Source organism: Penicillium concentricum, assembly GCF_028827145.1.
Source record: "Penicillium concentricum strain IBT 3081 chromosome Unknown utg000001l_segment0_segment0, whole genome shotgun sequence".
In the NCBI taxonomy this organism is placed as follows: Eukaryota; Fungi; Ascomycota; class Eurotiomycetes; order Eurotiales; family Aspergillaceae; genus Penicillium; species Penicillium concentricum.
The window spans coordinates 387,553-403,946 of NW_026622754.1; the positions used below are offsets into that span (position 1 = coordinate 387,553).

Here is a 16,394-nt window from a genome sequence, read left to right on the forward strand (position 1 = left end):
CTGTAACACCACTATTCTGCACCCGCCCAGCACTTTTAGTCATAGTATGACTTTGGTGATGAGGTCTTTCTTGTTGCTCAGAATTAGGTTTTAAAGTACTTGGTTCGTAAGGTGTCTCCTTGGAAGAAGGAATGGAGCCAAGCGTCATTGTCGTCATGTAGGTGGTGTGATCCCTAGGGATGGGTAGAGCAAAGTACCTAGCCCTTCTGAAGCCGAAGGGCTCTACAGCGCCTAGGTAGTTATATCAATCAAACCTAATTCAGGAATAATATGTCATCGATGGTCCTATTACCACCCTATGAATCCCTCCACACCTTGCAATTTCTTAGTGACCAAGTACCATTTGTTTCGGCAGGACATACTAAAGTAACCCACACAAAAGCTATCCTCAGGTGAAGATTACTGAACATACGAGTAAACAACAGTGATGATTGACTGACATACAAATTATATAGAGCCCACATTCACCGGCTATGATTTCTAGGATGTTTGTTCGGTCTATAAGAAGTGAAAGGACTTGTTACTATTCAATATTGAAGTGTACTGGAACAGTCAGATCCACCTGGATATCACAGAAACTGAGTAAGCAATTTACGGGCACCGCTCTCATGCATGACGCCGATACGGACACGGCTTTTCCTCGATTTCATGGAAGCCCGCTGCGTGCGGAGGTCCTCCTCTACTCTCTCGACCCTTTTCTCGTACTTCGAAACGTCTATCCCTGGCACCGTCTCGCGCAGGAACTCTATTAGCCCGCCAACTACCTCGACAAGACTAGAGTCAAAACCGGGTATTTGTTGTTGTTGTTGCTCGTGTGCAATCTCGGCAGAGATTGGACGAGTTCTGACAAATGAGTATTGTAGTAAGATATCATCGTCGTCACTCGAAATACTGCCTTGTTGATTCAGAAGGAGCATCCAGCTGCCAGGGTGTATATCTCTGGCTCCGACTCTTGATTCACCACTTGCTGCGAGGTTGCTGCCAAAGAATTCAGTGGGAATGGGGCTCACAGCGAACCGTCCTGGTGATACAGATGGTGGCGACGACTTGTCGTCGTTGGTGGTGGTGAGTGACGAGGAGACTTCCCCGCATGCGAATCGCAAGATGGCCTTGTCAGAACCCGAACCCACGGAACGGAGGTATGATAGAAATCGGACGGCAAAGCGCTCGGGGTCTAGAAGGGTGTTGCCCATGTCGTAATAGTGACTGTTCTGGTGGTCTGCGTCTGCGGCATCTTCGCGCTGATGACCCACAAGCGTGAGCATGTGCATCACAGGAAATATTTGGGCAACGGGGGAAGGGCGAGTGAAAATAGTAGTCGAGGGCGATGTGAATTTACGGCTGCGCAAGGATGTCGAAAAGGCGTAAGTCGGATAGATGATTCTGTCGCGGAGCCACGCCAAGTCTGCTGATGAACCTCCTGATGACCTCCCCCCAGCAGCAACTGCGTGAAAAAACGAGCAGAGGCGTCATCGCTGTGCCTGTCCGGTCCTTGGACAAAACAGAGCTGTTTGAGGGTCTTAGACTGCGCTAGAGCCGCTGCTAGATCACTAAGGTCTCCCTCGTCTCCCTCCACCTTGAACTTATCGACGCAGAGACTGAGCGCAGACGCGCTTCGAAGTTCTTCAGATACAATCGCGGCAGCGATCACGGCGGGCGCGAGGTTCCTAAACGCAACCCAGTTAAGGTGCGTTTGTCCGGCGTATGCAACGCGCAGAATATGGCCCGAGGCCTCGGAGGACGGTCCCAGGCTATGGGGCACCTCTTCGAGCCGCCGCCGCAGCTGCTCGCGGAATTTGGCAAGCTTTTGAAATTTGTCGATTGTCTCCTCATCGAGGTGAAGATCGGCGGGATCCTGTGTGAGAATCAGCAGATTATCGATAGCGCGGTCCATGTGCGCATTTCGCGGCGGCTCGTTTGACGTAGTCAAGCGCGAGGGTGTTGTGGTCGATGCATCTTTAGCGCTGGTGGTGGACTTTGAAGGCCAAAAGTCTTTTGCATAAGTCAGTAAATGCCGTAAGTATGTGTAAAACTAGGGAAGCACGAGTGATCTACAGACAATTTGAGATGCTTGAGATGGCACCTGGCGAAGATTCTCCAGCCTGATCTTCGCCTCTAGCAAGCTCCGGGGGCCAGATGTCTACCATTACCAAGTCAGCTCATGCACATCATCTTGATACTAGAGATAGTAAGGTGGCGAGGAAACAGACTTACAGTCTAAGGCTGCAGCATAAACAATCGGCGTATTCTTCAGTATCAGGAACCTGGGGTCCTCTTCCAGGTTCATGTGGTAAAAGTACTTGCGTAGCCACGGAGAAATAGCCAACGGCACTCGAGGCCGCGGGCTGGCAAGTACAGTGTCAGGCTCCTTCTCAGGCGGGGGTCTTCAACTGGATCCCAGCCACCAGTCTCACACCAATAGGAGACTTCGGCCATATAACGCACGGGGAAACCAACGATGCCGTACTTGACGCCGCTGTCAAGGTCGGAGATGTCGAGAACGACAAGGCCATACTCGAGGCAGTCAGCACGGAACAAAGTGGATAACGGCTGGAGCTGAACGTCGCCGGGGCGCGTGCTGATTCTATTAGTGGTATTAGAATCGCTATCGTTGCCTAATAATGCCAGCAAAAGGCAGGTCGTTGTAAAGGGAAACTCGCTGAGCCCATCATCATGCCATGGCAGCTCGGGCTGTATTTGCGACTGCTCTTCCTCCTGGGAGCCATCAGGTATAACGAAAGGAGGCTGCGGCCTGTCTGGAATGCTAGGCCGCTCATTACTCTCAGCCTCGTTGTCACCCTGAGACCGACCATACCAGCCCTCCGCGAGTGCCCTCTCCGCCTCAAGTGGCGCGCGGTTCGCGGAATCTGAGAATATTTTGATCAGCGCAAGGATGTCTGCCACAACATTCTCAACACGTTCCGAAGATGATGCTGAGATGTCCTTATCGTTGCCCTGCCGGTAGGCCACGGCCAGAGAGCGGCTGGCTCCGTGGGGGCCGACATTGGCGACAACGGAGAAGAGGAAGGAGCGGGGACTTTTGGAGTACAGACACTCGTATCCGAACATTATATTATCTACAAGAGGGGACGATTGACATGAGCAAATCGTCCAGATAGCAAACAGCTGGGAAAGAAGGAGAGGAAAAGTGCATCAGCCTAACATTTAGCTTAAGAACAGCCTCGTATAGGCGTCTGGCAAAAGCCCGCTAGCCTTGGCCTAGCGGGACAAAGTGATGGGGCCAAGCGATGGCTTCTAGACCTCGCCATATTGCCTTTTTAGGATTTGAGGCCATGGCTTTCTCTTCCACCAGCTGCGAGTTCCATTACTAGATGAATTAAAGGGCGGAAGTTTTTATCCATTTCATTACGTACTGTAAATGACCATTTTCGGAATGGCTGGGCTTGGATTTTTCACGGCTTGCTGCAGGACTTGCCTGTCCCTTCAGTCTTATTCATCTTGAAACTGGCTTGATTGATCTCATAGCAAGGAACGTAAGGTATAAATATAACATCGTCCACTCTGTAACTATTTCACTTGCAATCCTTTCTCGATCTCCTTTATCTCTCGTTGCTGGAAATGGATAAAAACAAGAACGAAGAACTTTCTCAAGGTGGCCCTCCCCTCACTTCTCAACACTATACGGAGGATATGGCCCTCTCTTTGCAAGATAAGGTGAGTTGTGATCCAAAAATTCTTAAGAAATCATCTTTTAGCTGACCACTTGGCTTTGATTATAGAACCATTCCCCGGGTCTCGCTCCTCTAGGCGAGAAGGAAAGAAGTCGACAAGGTATTGCGATATTATCCCACTCCTTGCTGCCCTCACTTGAGAACAATCTAATATTTTCCCCCTGGCCCATAGGTGCATCATCCAGACGGTCCGCGCATGGCTTCTTTGGGATGGAAATAGACGAAAATTCACGTGTATTCAACGGCGACGCTAGAGGCAAGCATCCCGATGGAACTCAATTAAAATTTACTTCTACTTTACAACTCCCCGATCTCGCTGGGCTATTTTTCATCTCCCTTGAAGTAATCTACCGCTAGAAAAGATCATAGTCACACCTCAGACGCGGTTTATTTTGTAGCGCAGAGTTCTAGCGAATCAATTCGATATACGAAAGAACTGTATGCTGTATCATCCCAGTGGTTACGCTTCTGGGTGATGGGCATTGCAAGCTGGATGTCGGATCGAGCGGCATCTCCTGTAAAAATGAAAGGGGCAGTGCGTCAGGCTGAAAGCAAATGCGCAGTAGTCGGTGGGGGCCAGAGTAAAAGAAAGCTGGCGGCGATGAGTGCAAGATAGAGGGGTAGGAAGAATGAAAAAGTGAGAGAGGGGGAGGAAGAACAGCGAAGACGGGTCTTTTATGTCGGCGGCATTAAAGGTAGGTTACGTGACAGTGTATTGGGGCGCTAAACCCAAAAAAGCCAAAACGAACTGGATCTAGTAATTCACAGGTCCGCCGTTTACAATTTCAACACTTATCTACTTCGCTATATTCGATTTTGTAATTTTATATAGTTTTCTTCAACTTCCCACAGGCAGTGGAATCAAGATCATAACATAAGTAAAACGAATATAAAAATGGCCAGTTACCCCAAATATCATATTTAACGTACCCCGATTGAAAGCGACTACTATATCTATGTGGGGAGGTTGTAATGCGGAGAAACGCGCTACTCGGAACTGGTGTCCTACTTATTGACATCAACTTTCTTCAATACTTAGTAAGCTTTCGGCCAAAACCTTTTTTATTCATATATCTATCAAGCTGAGTGCCCAGGCTATCGATTCCACCATTTTAATAAAAGCGCCAGTCGATATGTCCTCTCTCCCATCAACCATGAAGGCACAGGTTCTCAATGCCTACAATGAGCCTTATGTTTTGACAGAAGTGCCTTTGCCGAAGTTGACATCTCCGTTCGACCTTCTGATAAAGGTGGAGGCTGCTTCATACTGCCACACCGATGCAGTTTGCGCTGCAGGCGGCTTTGAAGGCCACGCAAATGGCCCAACTCAATGGCCTCACATCGGCTGTCACGAATTTGCAGGGGCGGTTGCACAAGTACCCCAACTAGAATTCAAAGGTGGTCCCTCAATACCGCGATTTCAAATTGGTGACCGCGTGGGTGTGCCCGGTCGTGCATTCCATCCATGCGGAACCTGCTTTGAATGCAAACGAGAAACCACGAACCATGGCCAGCCGGGTGACAACAGCGGTTATTCGGTCTATTGCCCGAATGCGAAAAACCTTGGCTTGAGCGTCGCCGGTGGCTTCGCGCAGTATGCCCTTGTGGATTCACGTCAAATCGCACCGCTCCCAATCGGTATGAGTGCACAGGAAGCTGCACCACTGATGTGTGCAGGATTAACCATATATTCTGCGCTGCGGAACTGTGAGTTAAAGCATGGGCAGCGGGTTGCCATTATTGGCTGTGGGGGAGGACTGGGCCATCTGGGGATCCAATTTGCGGAGCGGATGGGATTAAAGGTTCTCGGCATCGATACATCAAAACGCGCATTGGATCTTGCTCGCCAAGTGGCCAAAACATCCAAAATTTCGAACGCAGCCGAGGTCAACGCTGCTGATTTGGTCCATGAGATAGGGAAAGAAGATCGTGTCTCTGAGCGGGGGCAAATGGGAGTTGATGCAGCCATCATTCTCCCTGAATCTCAACAAGCTTTTGACTACGGGATGGGACTGCTAAAGAATTGGGGCAGATGCGTTGTGGTATCATTCCCCAAAAAAGGATTTACGTTCTCTACGCAGGACGTTGTCTTTAGACATGTGTCTATCATTGGCAGTCTCGTCGGCAGCAACAAACTACTGTGCGAGATGTTGGGGTTCGCAAGTACGCATGGAGTGAAAAGTGTTACAAAATCATTTCCTCTACATCAGCTTAATGAGCTTGTTGAGCAACAGCATGCAGGGGCAGAGGGCAAGCTCATTATTGATGAGTTTGGCGAATCTATCCCCCTAGTGAATAGTTAATATTGCCCGAATATTCATTCATTTTTTTGCCTCAAAAGCAATTAAAATACAGAGTTTGGTTTTAGAGAAGCGTTTTCATTAACTTCATACTCCGTAGTCGTTGGAATTTTGTCTTGGGACAATTCATCTCCCCACATCCTTACCCCGACGTGGAGTCATTTACTGAGGTATCTAATAATATCTAATAATATCCAGGTTCTTGATTTCCCCGAGAGAGAATATGCTGCAGATTTGAAGGGAATATATTTCCACGCTACTCATTCAAACATTTTTCAACTCTTGATCACAACCGATACAAAGATCGTGAGACACAACATAACTATCCTCCAACAAAGAGATGAAATTTATCGATCATGACTTCAACCCTTCACGATAACTATAATTCTGATCGCATTGTGTTCCCATCATTCGATGAATTACCGCCCGTTCCAGGTCAGCCTCAAGGCTCCTTGTGGAATTTCTTCGACAAGGACGGAAAGAAGGATGAACTTGGAAGTAATTTGACCTCCGGTATCCTGCTTCCTTGGTAATTCTATGGTTCTAATATCACTTAGCTCTGAATATTTTGACGCCATCTGTTGTGCGGGAGACATCCGAGGAAATACAGTTAGGGTATCATGTGCAACTGGACTGGCCCCTGGACAGGCTAGAGTTCCCAGGCCTTGGCCGCCAAAAGACTACCCATAGCGTGAAGGATATGAGGCCCGAGGGGTTTGAAGGGCTCGATGATGAGATATTTATGAACACACAAATAAGTTCGCAATGGGATAGCTTGAAACATGTGCGTTTGACGGCTTCTTTCACATACAACCAATAGGGGAGAGCATGCTGACGGTTTTTCCTATATACAGTGGAGTATCCAGAAGCAAGGCCTGTTTTATAATGGGCTTGACATGAAGGAGGCATTGGAGAGTCCGAGAAACGGAATTCACAGTTTGTTTAATGCCATTTCCTTGCCTGTCCAGCAGAATTGTGATGAACTGACATCCGCTGTTTAGATATTTGTGATCGAGGAGGAATTGTCGGTCGGGGAATATTGGTGGATTGGGTATGCTATCTGTTGAAAGCACTTGCGATTCAAATCGACTGCCTTACTAATTATGAACCAGCTTAGGTGGTGGGAAATTCACAACTCCGGCAAAACGCCCCCGTCGCCCATCCAGAGTTATGCAATCTCTGTTTCGGAGATCGAACAAGTTCTTAAGTGGCAAGGTACAGAAACGAAGCAGGGGGACATTTTCATAATCCGTACGGGCTATGTGAGATGGTATGAGTAAGTGATCTAAATTTATCTCACTCATAGATTATCGCCGATTAATGCGATACAGGCAAGCCGATACCGCCACTCGTCGTCACGGTACGCAGGAGCAGAACTGTGCAATTGGAGTTGCAAACACGATCGAGACTGTGCACTGGCTGTATGATAAGCATTTTTCCGCAGTGGCAAGTGACACTTTGAGCTTTGAGTCGTGGCCATATCCTGAAGCCTGTTGTTTACATGAGTGGTTACTTTGCCAATGGGGCACACCGATTGGGGAGCTTTGGGATTTGGAACAACTCAGCCGTAAATGTGCAAGTCTGGGAAAATGGAGCTTCTTTCTCACCAGTGCCCCATTGCATATTAAGGGAGGTATCGGATCTCCCCCTGGTGCCATTGCTATCTTTTAGGCTGTATAGTTTTGCTCAAGGCTATTTCTGGGCAACTTGCCAATTCAAACCAATTTGCTCTATATTAGCTTTACCCACTAGGAAATGCTAACTTCGAAGAATGGGAATTTATTCGCCTATGACTTTGAAAATTTACAATACTCTAGAGCTCACTGATACTGGTAGGTGTTGGCACTATTTGGTCGGGTGAAGTCTTCCCCCACAGCACCCCACGTCTTTCCCCATCGCTTGTCCCCAAAGTGGGGTTGGCACAAGTTGATATTAATCGTAACTGGCGGCATGTTGGCCGACGCGGAGAAATTCTAACCCCTTTGTCGAATACAAGATCAGAAAACAAAATGAGCGACAAATTGAGCCGCGAGAAATTTATTAGCACGCTCGGGGAGGACTCCTGGGATTCCAATTGGGAGGCGATACAACGTCTCAGTCCAGAGTTCTTCAATGCCAGCATCGATCTACTAGCTGTGCCCAAACAAAAGAGACACCTTTCGCCGAAGGTACAGCAGCTCATCGCCATCGCTGTGGACAGTTCTTCAACTCACCTTTACCTTCCTGGGATTCGACAACACATTAAGTTGGCGTTGGAAGCGGGCGCCACAAAGAGAGAAGTGATGGAAGTGATTGAACTCACTAGTACGCTAGGAATTCATGCATGCAACGTTGGTGTGCCATTGCTTGTGGACGTTATGAAAGAGGCGGGAATATACGACAACCATCCCTACGCAGGGAAACCGCTTGATCCACAGCGCGAAGCGTTGAAGGTCGATTTCACGAAAAAGCGTGGCTATTGGCATCCAACGTGGGAGGAGTTCCTTGCTTTGGACCCGGAATTCTTTGAAGCTTACCTCGCTTTCTCCTCGGTGCCATGGGAGAAAGACATGGATGGGACCCGTGGTGGGTTGGAGCCTAAGGTACGATTGCTACCTTTTGTGCGGGTTATGTGTTTATACTTCACAATACTGACAGCAGTTCTAGGTCAAGGAGATGATATATTGCGCCTTCGATGCGGCTGCGACTCATCTTTATGTCAAGGGCCTTCGTCTTCATATGGTGAATGTGCTTAAGTATGGTGGAACCCCGGAGGAAATCCTCGAGGTTTTGGAGATTGCTACTCAGTTAAGCGTTCATACTGCCCATGCTGCAGCCCCCATTCTTGAAGAGTTGGCCGGTCGTGGTTGATCTAGAATCGATGCCGACATCCGGTCGTGAAATCTTAGACATCTATGAGCCGTGAAAATTTTTTAAAGAGCGCATATATTTTATTGCTTGCTAGATAGTACTGCCTGTGACGTGACATACAAGGTGTTTATGTTCGTATCACGATTTCTGCTGTTTTAGATGCTGTAGTTGTATCATTCATAGTCGATGAGCTGGCCTCGTAGAACGCACATAGGCAGGCTTTTGATTATGATCTTTAACCTGTTGGCCAATTTTGAGAAAATTCACAGTGAATCACCAATATATAATGCGGCGCTCTGTGTCTCTGATTGGATATCACTGGGCTAGAAACAGACCAACGTCCGGACGGATGAGCACTTTCCCCAACTTTGCCCCAGTTCTTAACTCTAATAATTCGGAAGTGAGATGTGAAGACAGTCCTTTTGTTCTATGATCCACACACCCGCCCTAAATATCCAGTGGGGTTAGTTGGGGAAAACTGACCGTGGGGTAGTCATCCGGTGAAAACCCCGACGAGCACCACCACACACCTAATATTGTGAGGCGTAGGGGCAAATAATATGTAAGTATAACTAGTGTTTGCTCCAACTACTTAGCTTTATAGGTCTTCCCTTCACTTTAACAATAAAAAAAAGCCTACTTCTCAATCTATTTCCGGCCCTGGAACTGAATCTCGATCTCAATCAAAGAGTTACATCAAATCGAACAAAAACCGAGATGTCTACCGAGCCCCGATTCCAAGACCTCCACAAGGAATTGTTCAACGAAGGCCTTAAGGTCCGGCGTGCGGTTGTGGGGGATCAATATGTCGACCGAGCCCTCACTAACGGCTCGACGGAGTTCTCTCGCGCTGGGCAAGAACTCGTGACAGAGTGGTGCTGGGGTTATGCCTGGACAAGGCCTGGACTTGAGAAACGCGATCGCAGTCTTCTCAATATTGGCATGCTGATGGCCCTGAACCGCGGGCCCGAACTTGCAGTCCACATCCGAGGTGCCCGAAACAACGGGCTGAGCGAGTTGGAAATCAGGGAAGCCATCATTCACGCTACTACCTATTGTGGTGTCCCAGCTGGTGTTGAAGCCATGAAGATTGCTGAGAAAACTTTGAACGAAATGGCGGAAAAAGGAGAAAAGGCACGCGAGTTAGGGGGAAAGCTTCCATTTAATCCACCTTGGATCAAATGGATAGAAAGCAGGCGCGTTGCTCGGAAAAACTAGATAAATCCCGTCCTGTGGGTAAAAGGCCCTTTCACAGGAAACCCTAGAAGCTATTGAAATCATGTTTAAGTAACAACAATAAGAAAGACAAGTCAATCAATCGATAATTCATATGCATGATCTAGCTAGACTTAAATTACAAATACCATGTAGATACTGGAAAACCAAGACGCTGACCTGCCAGCATCTTTACGTAGTGAATTGTCGGCACTGACTTAGGGCTCACCCGATGTTTCTTCCACCACCGTGTACAAGAATGGAAGTCCAAACGAAATAGAGATCTTGCTACTTTTAGCTTCTGACATCTCCAAATCAACGATTTGACTGTTACTAAACAATAGCTCGCGCCGTTGTGAGTAATTTAAATTAACCCCAGAGTCCATAGCTCCCCTGGTTGACGAGTTATTCTAAGAAATACATCCACAAAAAAAGAGTTGTTTTAGAAACACAGTCACTCGAACTTGGAATTAAATATTTTCCTTTGGTTTCTTTAAGTTCAATAAGGAATGAGAGAGATGTTTTCCACCTAGGTTGCTTGAATATGAACTCTTCTAAGCCCCTAAACTTTACCTGGGAAAAACTTTGAGGGATTCCTCTCCCGCCAGCCACCATCATGGGCTACAATCACCTCAACTATTTGCTCGCTATGGGTCTCCACCGCGATCTTGTTGAACTCATCCATCATGTCTCGAATTCTCCCAAGAGTGCCCTGTGCACCCTCCGTGTGTATATGCACACTCCGCTTGCCGCCGTGCCCATCACTGTAAAGAGCAATGTCCTTCTCTCCATGTAAGATTCGAATATCATGACAGCAATCCCCACCCAAATACACCCACTTTGTCTCCGATAAACGAACTAGTAAGTTGATATGGCCAATGAGGTGCCCCGGGCTATTGATGATGTAAATGCTGCCATCACCAAACAGGTCAACCGCGGCGGGAAAAGGGCCCAGTGGGTTCCATTCATGTGTGGTTTGCTGAGATTTTGGTGCGGGGAAAATTTCAGGAGCTCCTGCATCTGGAGTGGTGTTCGTGGGGGCTGGGGGAAGCTCCCGGGTCCGGTCTTCTGGCAACAGGTCGGGAATAAAATTGTCGGCTGGATAATGAGGGGGTGCACCATGATGAAGCATGTTCAAAGTGCCGGCGCCCACAATGAATTGTGCTTCGGAAAAGTCATCCGGTGTTCCGACATGATCCCAGTGTACCTAAGGTCCCGAGTCAGATCAGCACAAGCGGAATGAAAGGAAGCCCCTTTGCCCACTTACATGACTTAGAAGAACCAGATCAATACTCGAAGGTTCTAGGTTCCCGCCGCGCAAAGAATCAGCCACGTCTGAATGCACTATAGTTGGCTGGCGATTGCTAATGTGAGCTTGCATGGTAGGTGAGAATTCCTCTGCATTTCTCTTCATGCCCAGATCGAAAAGAATGTTCGTGGGCTTTCCAGAGATACCAGATGGATGGCGGATGAGAAAGGACAGCGAGGGCACTGTGACACGTCTTTCTAAATCAGCCTCGGTGATGAACATCTTCTCTGGGAGAGTCAACTGCCCCCCTTCTAGGGCTGAAAGCTCAACGTAGACTTGATCAGGGCGCGGCTCCGTAAGGAAGAACCCCTCCATATTGGATTCAGCTGAAGGCATGGTGATGGAATGAAATGTTCGGATTTTTTGATATTATTTCTGGGGATTTCTGGGACCAGCTCTTCACAGCATGGCGCGTAGACCAATGTTTTAAGAGTAAGTCACAGTCACCCAATGTGGGGTTCTAAGAGACAATAGATCAATCGACCCAGCATCAGAAGGAATGCGATTATTGACGCAGGCAATGAATCAAGCCGAGGTCACTGCTGGAATATCGAGTCGGAGAACTCAAGATTGGGGGTGGAGGTTGGGGATTGGAGATCGGGGAAGCATCGCTTTTCCCCCACATAACACTTTATGCGAAGACTCAAGTCATTTACTTTCTATGCAAATCAAGATGACCTCAAAAGTATTTATTTCGGTCGCCTTTTCTATCCAATTTCCAGTGCTATTAATTATCATTTCGTGGGAATTTCCTTGGACTTCTAGAATCTGACGAGTTATCCGACTGCATACCTGAACAGACAGCAATACACCGGCTACAATGGCTTCCGACCTCACTACCATCGCATTCATCGGTATGTCAATCCGATCTTTCTTCTATTGGAATTGTGATTTAATATTCGAGAATCTTGCTAATCGATTTGCAGGCCTGGGGGTCATGGGCTACCCGATGGCCATCAATCTCCGCGAGAGGATAAGTTCCAATACCAAGATTCTTGTCAACGACGTTTCAGTCGAGGCTATAGAAAGATATCAAAAGGAGACCAAAGGAAAGGGTACGGTGGAGTTTGTGAAGAGTGGGTTTGAAGCAGCCAAAGTAGCGGTAAGAGGTCACGATCCTAGCAGTTGGGATCAAGGCGTGATTCCAGCAACAAGAAATTCAATAAAATTGACTGATTAAATGGAATAGAACTTGGTAATCGCAATGCTACCAAATGGACGTGCTGTTGAGACAGTTTACCTGGACCCGGAAACGGGAATCCTGGCTGGTGTACGAGCACGCGTTCCTGATGTCTCCAAAGAAGTGATAATCATGGAGTGCGGTACCATTGAGTCCGATACCATCAACAAGATTGCCGAGGCCACTAGAAATACAGATGAACAGTTCACATGTGGCCGACGAGTCACATTTGTTGATGCCCCAGTGTCAGGTGGTCCCATGGGGGCGCAAGCCGGCAACCTCACATTCATGGTTGGATGCACTTCAGACACTTTTGAGACAGCCAAATACGTTCTCTCTCATATGGGAAGCCCCGGTGGAATCTTCCACTGTGGAGAAGTTGGCTCTGGAACCGCATTCAAGGTCATCAACAACTATCTGTCAGCCATTACCAGTCTCGCTGCCAGCGAAGCATTGAATATCGGCGCCAAAATGGGATTGGATTTGAAACAGTTGACGGATGTGATCAATGTCAGTGGAGGCCAATGTTGGGTGACTTCAAAGAGTAACCCCGTACCTGGAATCCATGCCAACGCGCCTGCGAGTCGGGACTACGAGGGCGGATTCCGGATCGAATTATGCAGAAAGGTATTGAAGATGGGCAGTGACCTAGGGAAGATGGTGGGAGCAAGAACGATCCTTGATAAGCCAACCCTGGATGCCCTTGACGAGGCTGCGGCAGATCCACGATATAAAGGAAAGGATGCTCGGGTTGTGTACAAATGGTTGAACGAGCAATCTTGAGATAACCAAAGGATTGTTGCTTTGCATTCTCCCTTAAAAGAGGTCCTTTTTTGTCCTCTACATGAAACTTCAATTGCGTAACCAATTCCACATACATATAAGGCCGAGACAAAAGTTGAAATTCACCCACAGTCTATCATATTTGCACACATCTCCAGAGATTTTGCAATCACATCCACAATGGCCCAAACGTGCGTGGGCCCATGAAATGAATTTGCCCAAACCCGTAGCAAATTAACCGCTAGTGTCCTTGTCCCACGTGGCGATTCGAGTGCGATTGTTGAAGGCAGAGGATGGTCAGTTTCGTCCAATATCGTCTTCACGAGCCCTAACATACTGTACTCGCCAGCGGTGATACTCTCGTCCGCAAATGCCGAGGACAAAGCCATAAGCCATTTACTAAGTAAAAATGCACACTCAAGCGTCGCCAAGGAATGCTGGATAGACCATCGAACTGTTTGAGTCTGGGCCACGATATGGACTCCAATTCTTATAGGAATGCTTAAAGCATGGGCTGCATGTAAGATCGCCCGTAGTAGCCCCGGTGTTCTTATGATGGTTTTGGATTGAAGGAAAGCATTTGCAATCTTTGCTGGATCATGGGTATGGAGAGCCCGATTAGGTCCAATATCCGCATTTAGTCGAATATAGGCAAGACGCAGCAATGCGGTTGAGTTAAATGACACCGGGCCTGCTAGATTGGCGGGATCAAGGCTAGACTCAGGTGTTTTCTTCCAGGCTAACTTCCAATTTTTCAATGCTAGTTCAATCGAGGCAAGGTCCTCTTCCGGTATGCCCGAACCGGTATCGTCACGGTGGTGGGAAACCTGACGGATCAGATATATATGTTGTATCAAGGCATGTATCAGTACGTAGTTTCCAAGACTTGAGTTCGGTGTCAACTCTTGGCGCCGACTCTCATCTTTAAACAAGCCCCTTAATGCCCGTTTAAAGGAAACGTTAGTTTCCTTTTTCTTACTTTCCAGCCAGGTAGTCTTGGATATCGCTCGAAAGGTTTCGGCATTGCAGGGGAGATGCATAGCATCCATATCCGCGCTCAAAATCAATGAAGGGATATCATAGACAATGGTATGGAGATTGAAGAAACAGAACACGATCCATTTGGTTCGTTTCATGCTTTCGTATTTTGCCCACTGCTCCCATCTGATATCGGGTGGCGGTAGTGTAGTTTTCAACCCATCTTCTCGGGCAAGGCCCGCCAGCATGCTTTGTATAACCAGGGCCTGTCGTGATATTCTTCGATTGTTGGACCATGTCGCCTCAGCCATTAGGAGTAACAGTGCCTGTGCAGTTTGGATCCTATGTTCCGGAGCCTTTTGGTTGTCATCCAAAGGCGCCTCTGGGACTGGAACACGGGCTTCGTATTGTTCCGGACTTGGTGCACAAGTAGACCCTCTTCTGTGAACACATGTCCTAGGTTGAGTCGTGGAATCATCCAGCCTTTGTAAACGTTCCTTTGCAATAGCGTGGCTTGTCTCAAACAGTTGGACTGCAGTTTCTGATTCCAAACAGGCCTGGGCCCCAACTGACGCAATAGCCAACACTAGCTCAATGCAGCATGTTTCGCTCACCAGCGTAGGAATGTTAAGAAAGGGCAAGTGCTCATGGAACGCATTGAGATAAGCTGTAAAATATCGTGAGAGCGCAAGCTTTGATGGCATTTGAAAGTGTCCTGGAATGACCATGCCAAAAACTCCCAATTTCGAAATGAAATGCTGCCTTGTCTCCGAACTGATGCTCCCAAACAGTCTACTCGATCGAGCAGGCTCAGTAGATGGCCGTACATCTTGCTGTGGCTCTAACGAAGGAATTCGAGATCCGAGGCGTGAAAAAGACTCCACTGGGTCCTGTCGCGGCACCGATTCTGGATTGAGTAACACAGGAATGGTCTCTTGTCCCTGTGACTGTTGTGGAGGAATGAAAGTGGTGAGATCTGATAGCGAAATAAATGAAAGAAAGTCCTCGGGCAATGGGCTATTGGTATCCATTAATGCTGCAAGGTCCTGCATTGAGTTGTTGAAAACCGCTTGATCTGGACGCATATAGCCCTGTCCTGGTAAGCTTGGTTGCCTTTGGTTGTCGTGGTCATTTACTTTCGGGCATGAAACATCCATTATCGTTACAACATCCCTCGGTATAGCAACAGGGGATATTTCAAAAGAGGGACCGAGTAGCTCTTGCGGGGTGGTATCCAGTGCTGAGAGCTCAAACTCATTCAATGTCATCCCTCCGGAAACGTCATCCACTGGGCCTGCATTCTCTGCATCTACGCTCTCTTGTTGATCGATGTTCTTTGGTGTACATGGTCGCTTTGCCCTTTGCGTTCCATCATGCGTGTGATCGTTGATTGTCACAGCATGGCTCAGCCTTTCATGGCGGACCAAAAGGTCACTATTTCAGCGTCAGGTTTCACGGCTTCCACGTCTAAAGAATGGGAATATTCAAATGAGGGGCGATATGGTGCACACAGTTTTCCTTACCTTCTCGAGAAACGTTGTTGGCATTTAGAACAATTAAAGGGCTTTTCCTGTGTATCTGTGCTTTGTTAGTGACCAGAGCGCACGGTTTCAAAGGCAACGTACGTATTCGCTTATGCCGCTGCAGGTGCTCTAAGCGAGCGAATCGTCGATCACAAAGCTCACATAGAAATCGTTTCGGCTTTCGAGGGGCCAGGTCTGGCTCAAAGGCCCTCTCTTCTCTAGGTGACGGAATCATTTGAACGTATTTATGAACATGCTAGAGCGGCGTTCTTAACCTCATGTACGTTCTGCTGTGGAATTTCGAAATAAAGGCCCCTGTGAGGGAAGCAGCTTCGCTGATTCATTACGCTTCAGAATAGATAGTAAGGCATTTCGGGTGCAATTCTGAAGACTGCGGACTTTCCATGTGGGGAAACGTTTGTGATTGCCCCGGGGGTGCCCGGGAGATGGCTAATTACCTATAGCTAATACACAATTCCAGCCACACGAGTCAGCTCGAGCTGCTACTAACATAATCTCAATTCGAAGTGTTGTGAATATATATTGACATTTCGTCATGCTCCG

At 47.8% G+C, this 16,394-nt stretch overlaps 8 protein-coding genes across 8 annotated transcripts; 5 read left to right on the plus strand and 3 right to left on the minus strand.

The window, feature by feature from the left end:
* Nucleotides 1–569: 569 nt before the first annotated feature.
* On the minus strand, nt 570–3,069 carry N7517_000158 (uncharacterized protein; the record flags this gene model as incomplete). The annotated part of the gene is made up of 4 exons (XM_056717888.1): nt 570–1,383; nt 1,446–1,992; nt 2,215–2,345; nt 2,417–3,069. 4 exons carry the CDS (start codon nt 3,067–3,069, stop codon nt 570–572), a joined length of 2,145 nt encoding a protein of 714 aa, XP_056582023.1.
* Nucleotides 3,070–4,846: 1,777 nt separating this feature from the next.
* On the plus strand, nt 4,847–5,995 carry N7517_000159 (alcohol dehydrogenase-like protein; the record flags this gene model as incomplete). The annotated part of the gene is made up of 1 exon (XM_056717889.1): nt 4,847–5,995. One exon carries the CDS (start codon nt 4,847–4,849, stop codon nt 5,993–5,995), a length of 1,149 nt encoding a protein of 382 aa, XP_056582024.1.
* A 353-nt stretch (nt 5,996–6,348) lies between these two features.
* On the plus strand, nt 6,349–7,663 carry N7517_000160 (uncharacterized protein; the record flags this gene model as incomplete). The annotated part of the gene is made up of 6 exons (XM_056717890.1): nt 6,349–6,490; nt 6,550–6,776; nt 6,847–6,928; nt 6,994–7,043; nt 7,105–7,268; nt 7,324–7,663. The coding sequence occupies 6 exons, from the start codon at nt 6,349–6,351 to the stop codon at nt 7,661–7,663; spliced, it is 1,005 nt and encodes a 334-aa protein (XP_056582025.1).
* A 338-nt stretch (nt 7,664–8,001) lies between these two features.
* Nucleotides 8,002–8,842, plus strand: N7517_000161 (carboxymuconolactone decarboxylase family protein; the record flags this gene model as incomplete). Its single annotated transcript, XM_056717891.1, has 2 exons — nt 8,002–8,574; nt 8,639–8,842. 2 exons carry the CDS (start codon nt 8,002–8,004, stop codon nt 8,840–8,842), a joined length of 777 nt encoding a protein of 258 aa, XP_056582026.1.
* Nucleotides 8,843–9,559: 717 nt separating this feature from the next.
* On the plus strand, nt 9,560–10,060 carry N7517_000162 (CMD-domain-containing protein; the record flags this gene model as incomplete). Its single annotated transcript, XM_056717892.1, has 1 exon — nt 9,560–10,060. One exon carries the CDS (start codon nt 9,560–9,562, stop codon nt 10,058–10,060), a length of 501 nt encoding a protein of 166 aa, XP_056582027.1.
* Nucleotides 10,061–10,619: 559 nt separating this feature from the next.
* N7517_000163 (MBL fold metallo-hydrolase) lies at nt 10,620–11,702 on the minus strand (the record flags this gene model as incomplete). The annotated part of the gene is made up of 2 exons (XM_056717893.1): nt 10,620–11,264; nt 11,325–11,702. 2 exons carry the CDS (start codon nt 11,700–11,702, stop codon nt 10,620–10,622), a joined length of 1,023 nt encoding a protein of 340 aa, XP_056582028.1.
* A 484-nt stretch (nt 11,703–12,186) lies between these two features.
* N7517_000164 (NAD(P)-dependent oxidoreductase) lies at nt 12,187–13,329 on the plus strand (the record flags this gene model as incomplete). Its single annotated transcript, XM_056717894.1, has 3 exons — nt 12,187–12,220; nt 12,293–12,468; nt 12,556–13,329. 3 exons carry the CDS (start codon nt 12,187–12,189, stop codon nt 13,327–13,329), a joined length of 984 nt encoding a protein of 327 aa, XP_056582029.1.
* A 122-nt stretch (nt 13,330–13,451) lies between these two features.
* Nucleotides 13,452–16,065, minus strand: N7517_000165 (uncharacterized protein; the record flags this gene model as incomplete). The annotated part of the gene is made up of 3 exons (XM_056717895.1): nt 13,452–15,741; nt 15,831–15,885; nt 15,933–16,065. The coding sequence occupies 3 exons, from the start codon at nt 16,063–16,065 to the stop codon at nt 13,452–13,454; spliced, it is 2,478 nt and encodes an 825-aa protein (XP_056582030.1).
* Between the last annotated feature and the right edge of the window lie 329 nt (nt 16,066–16,394).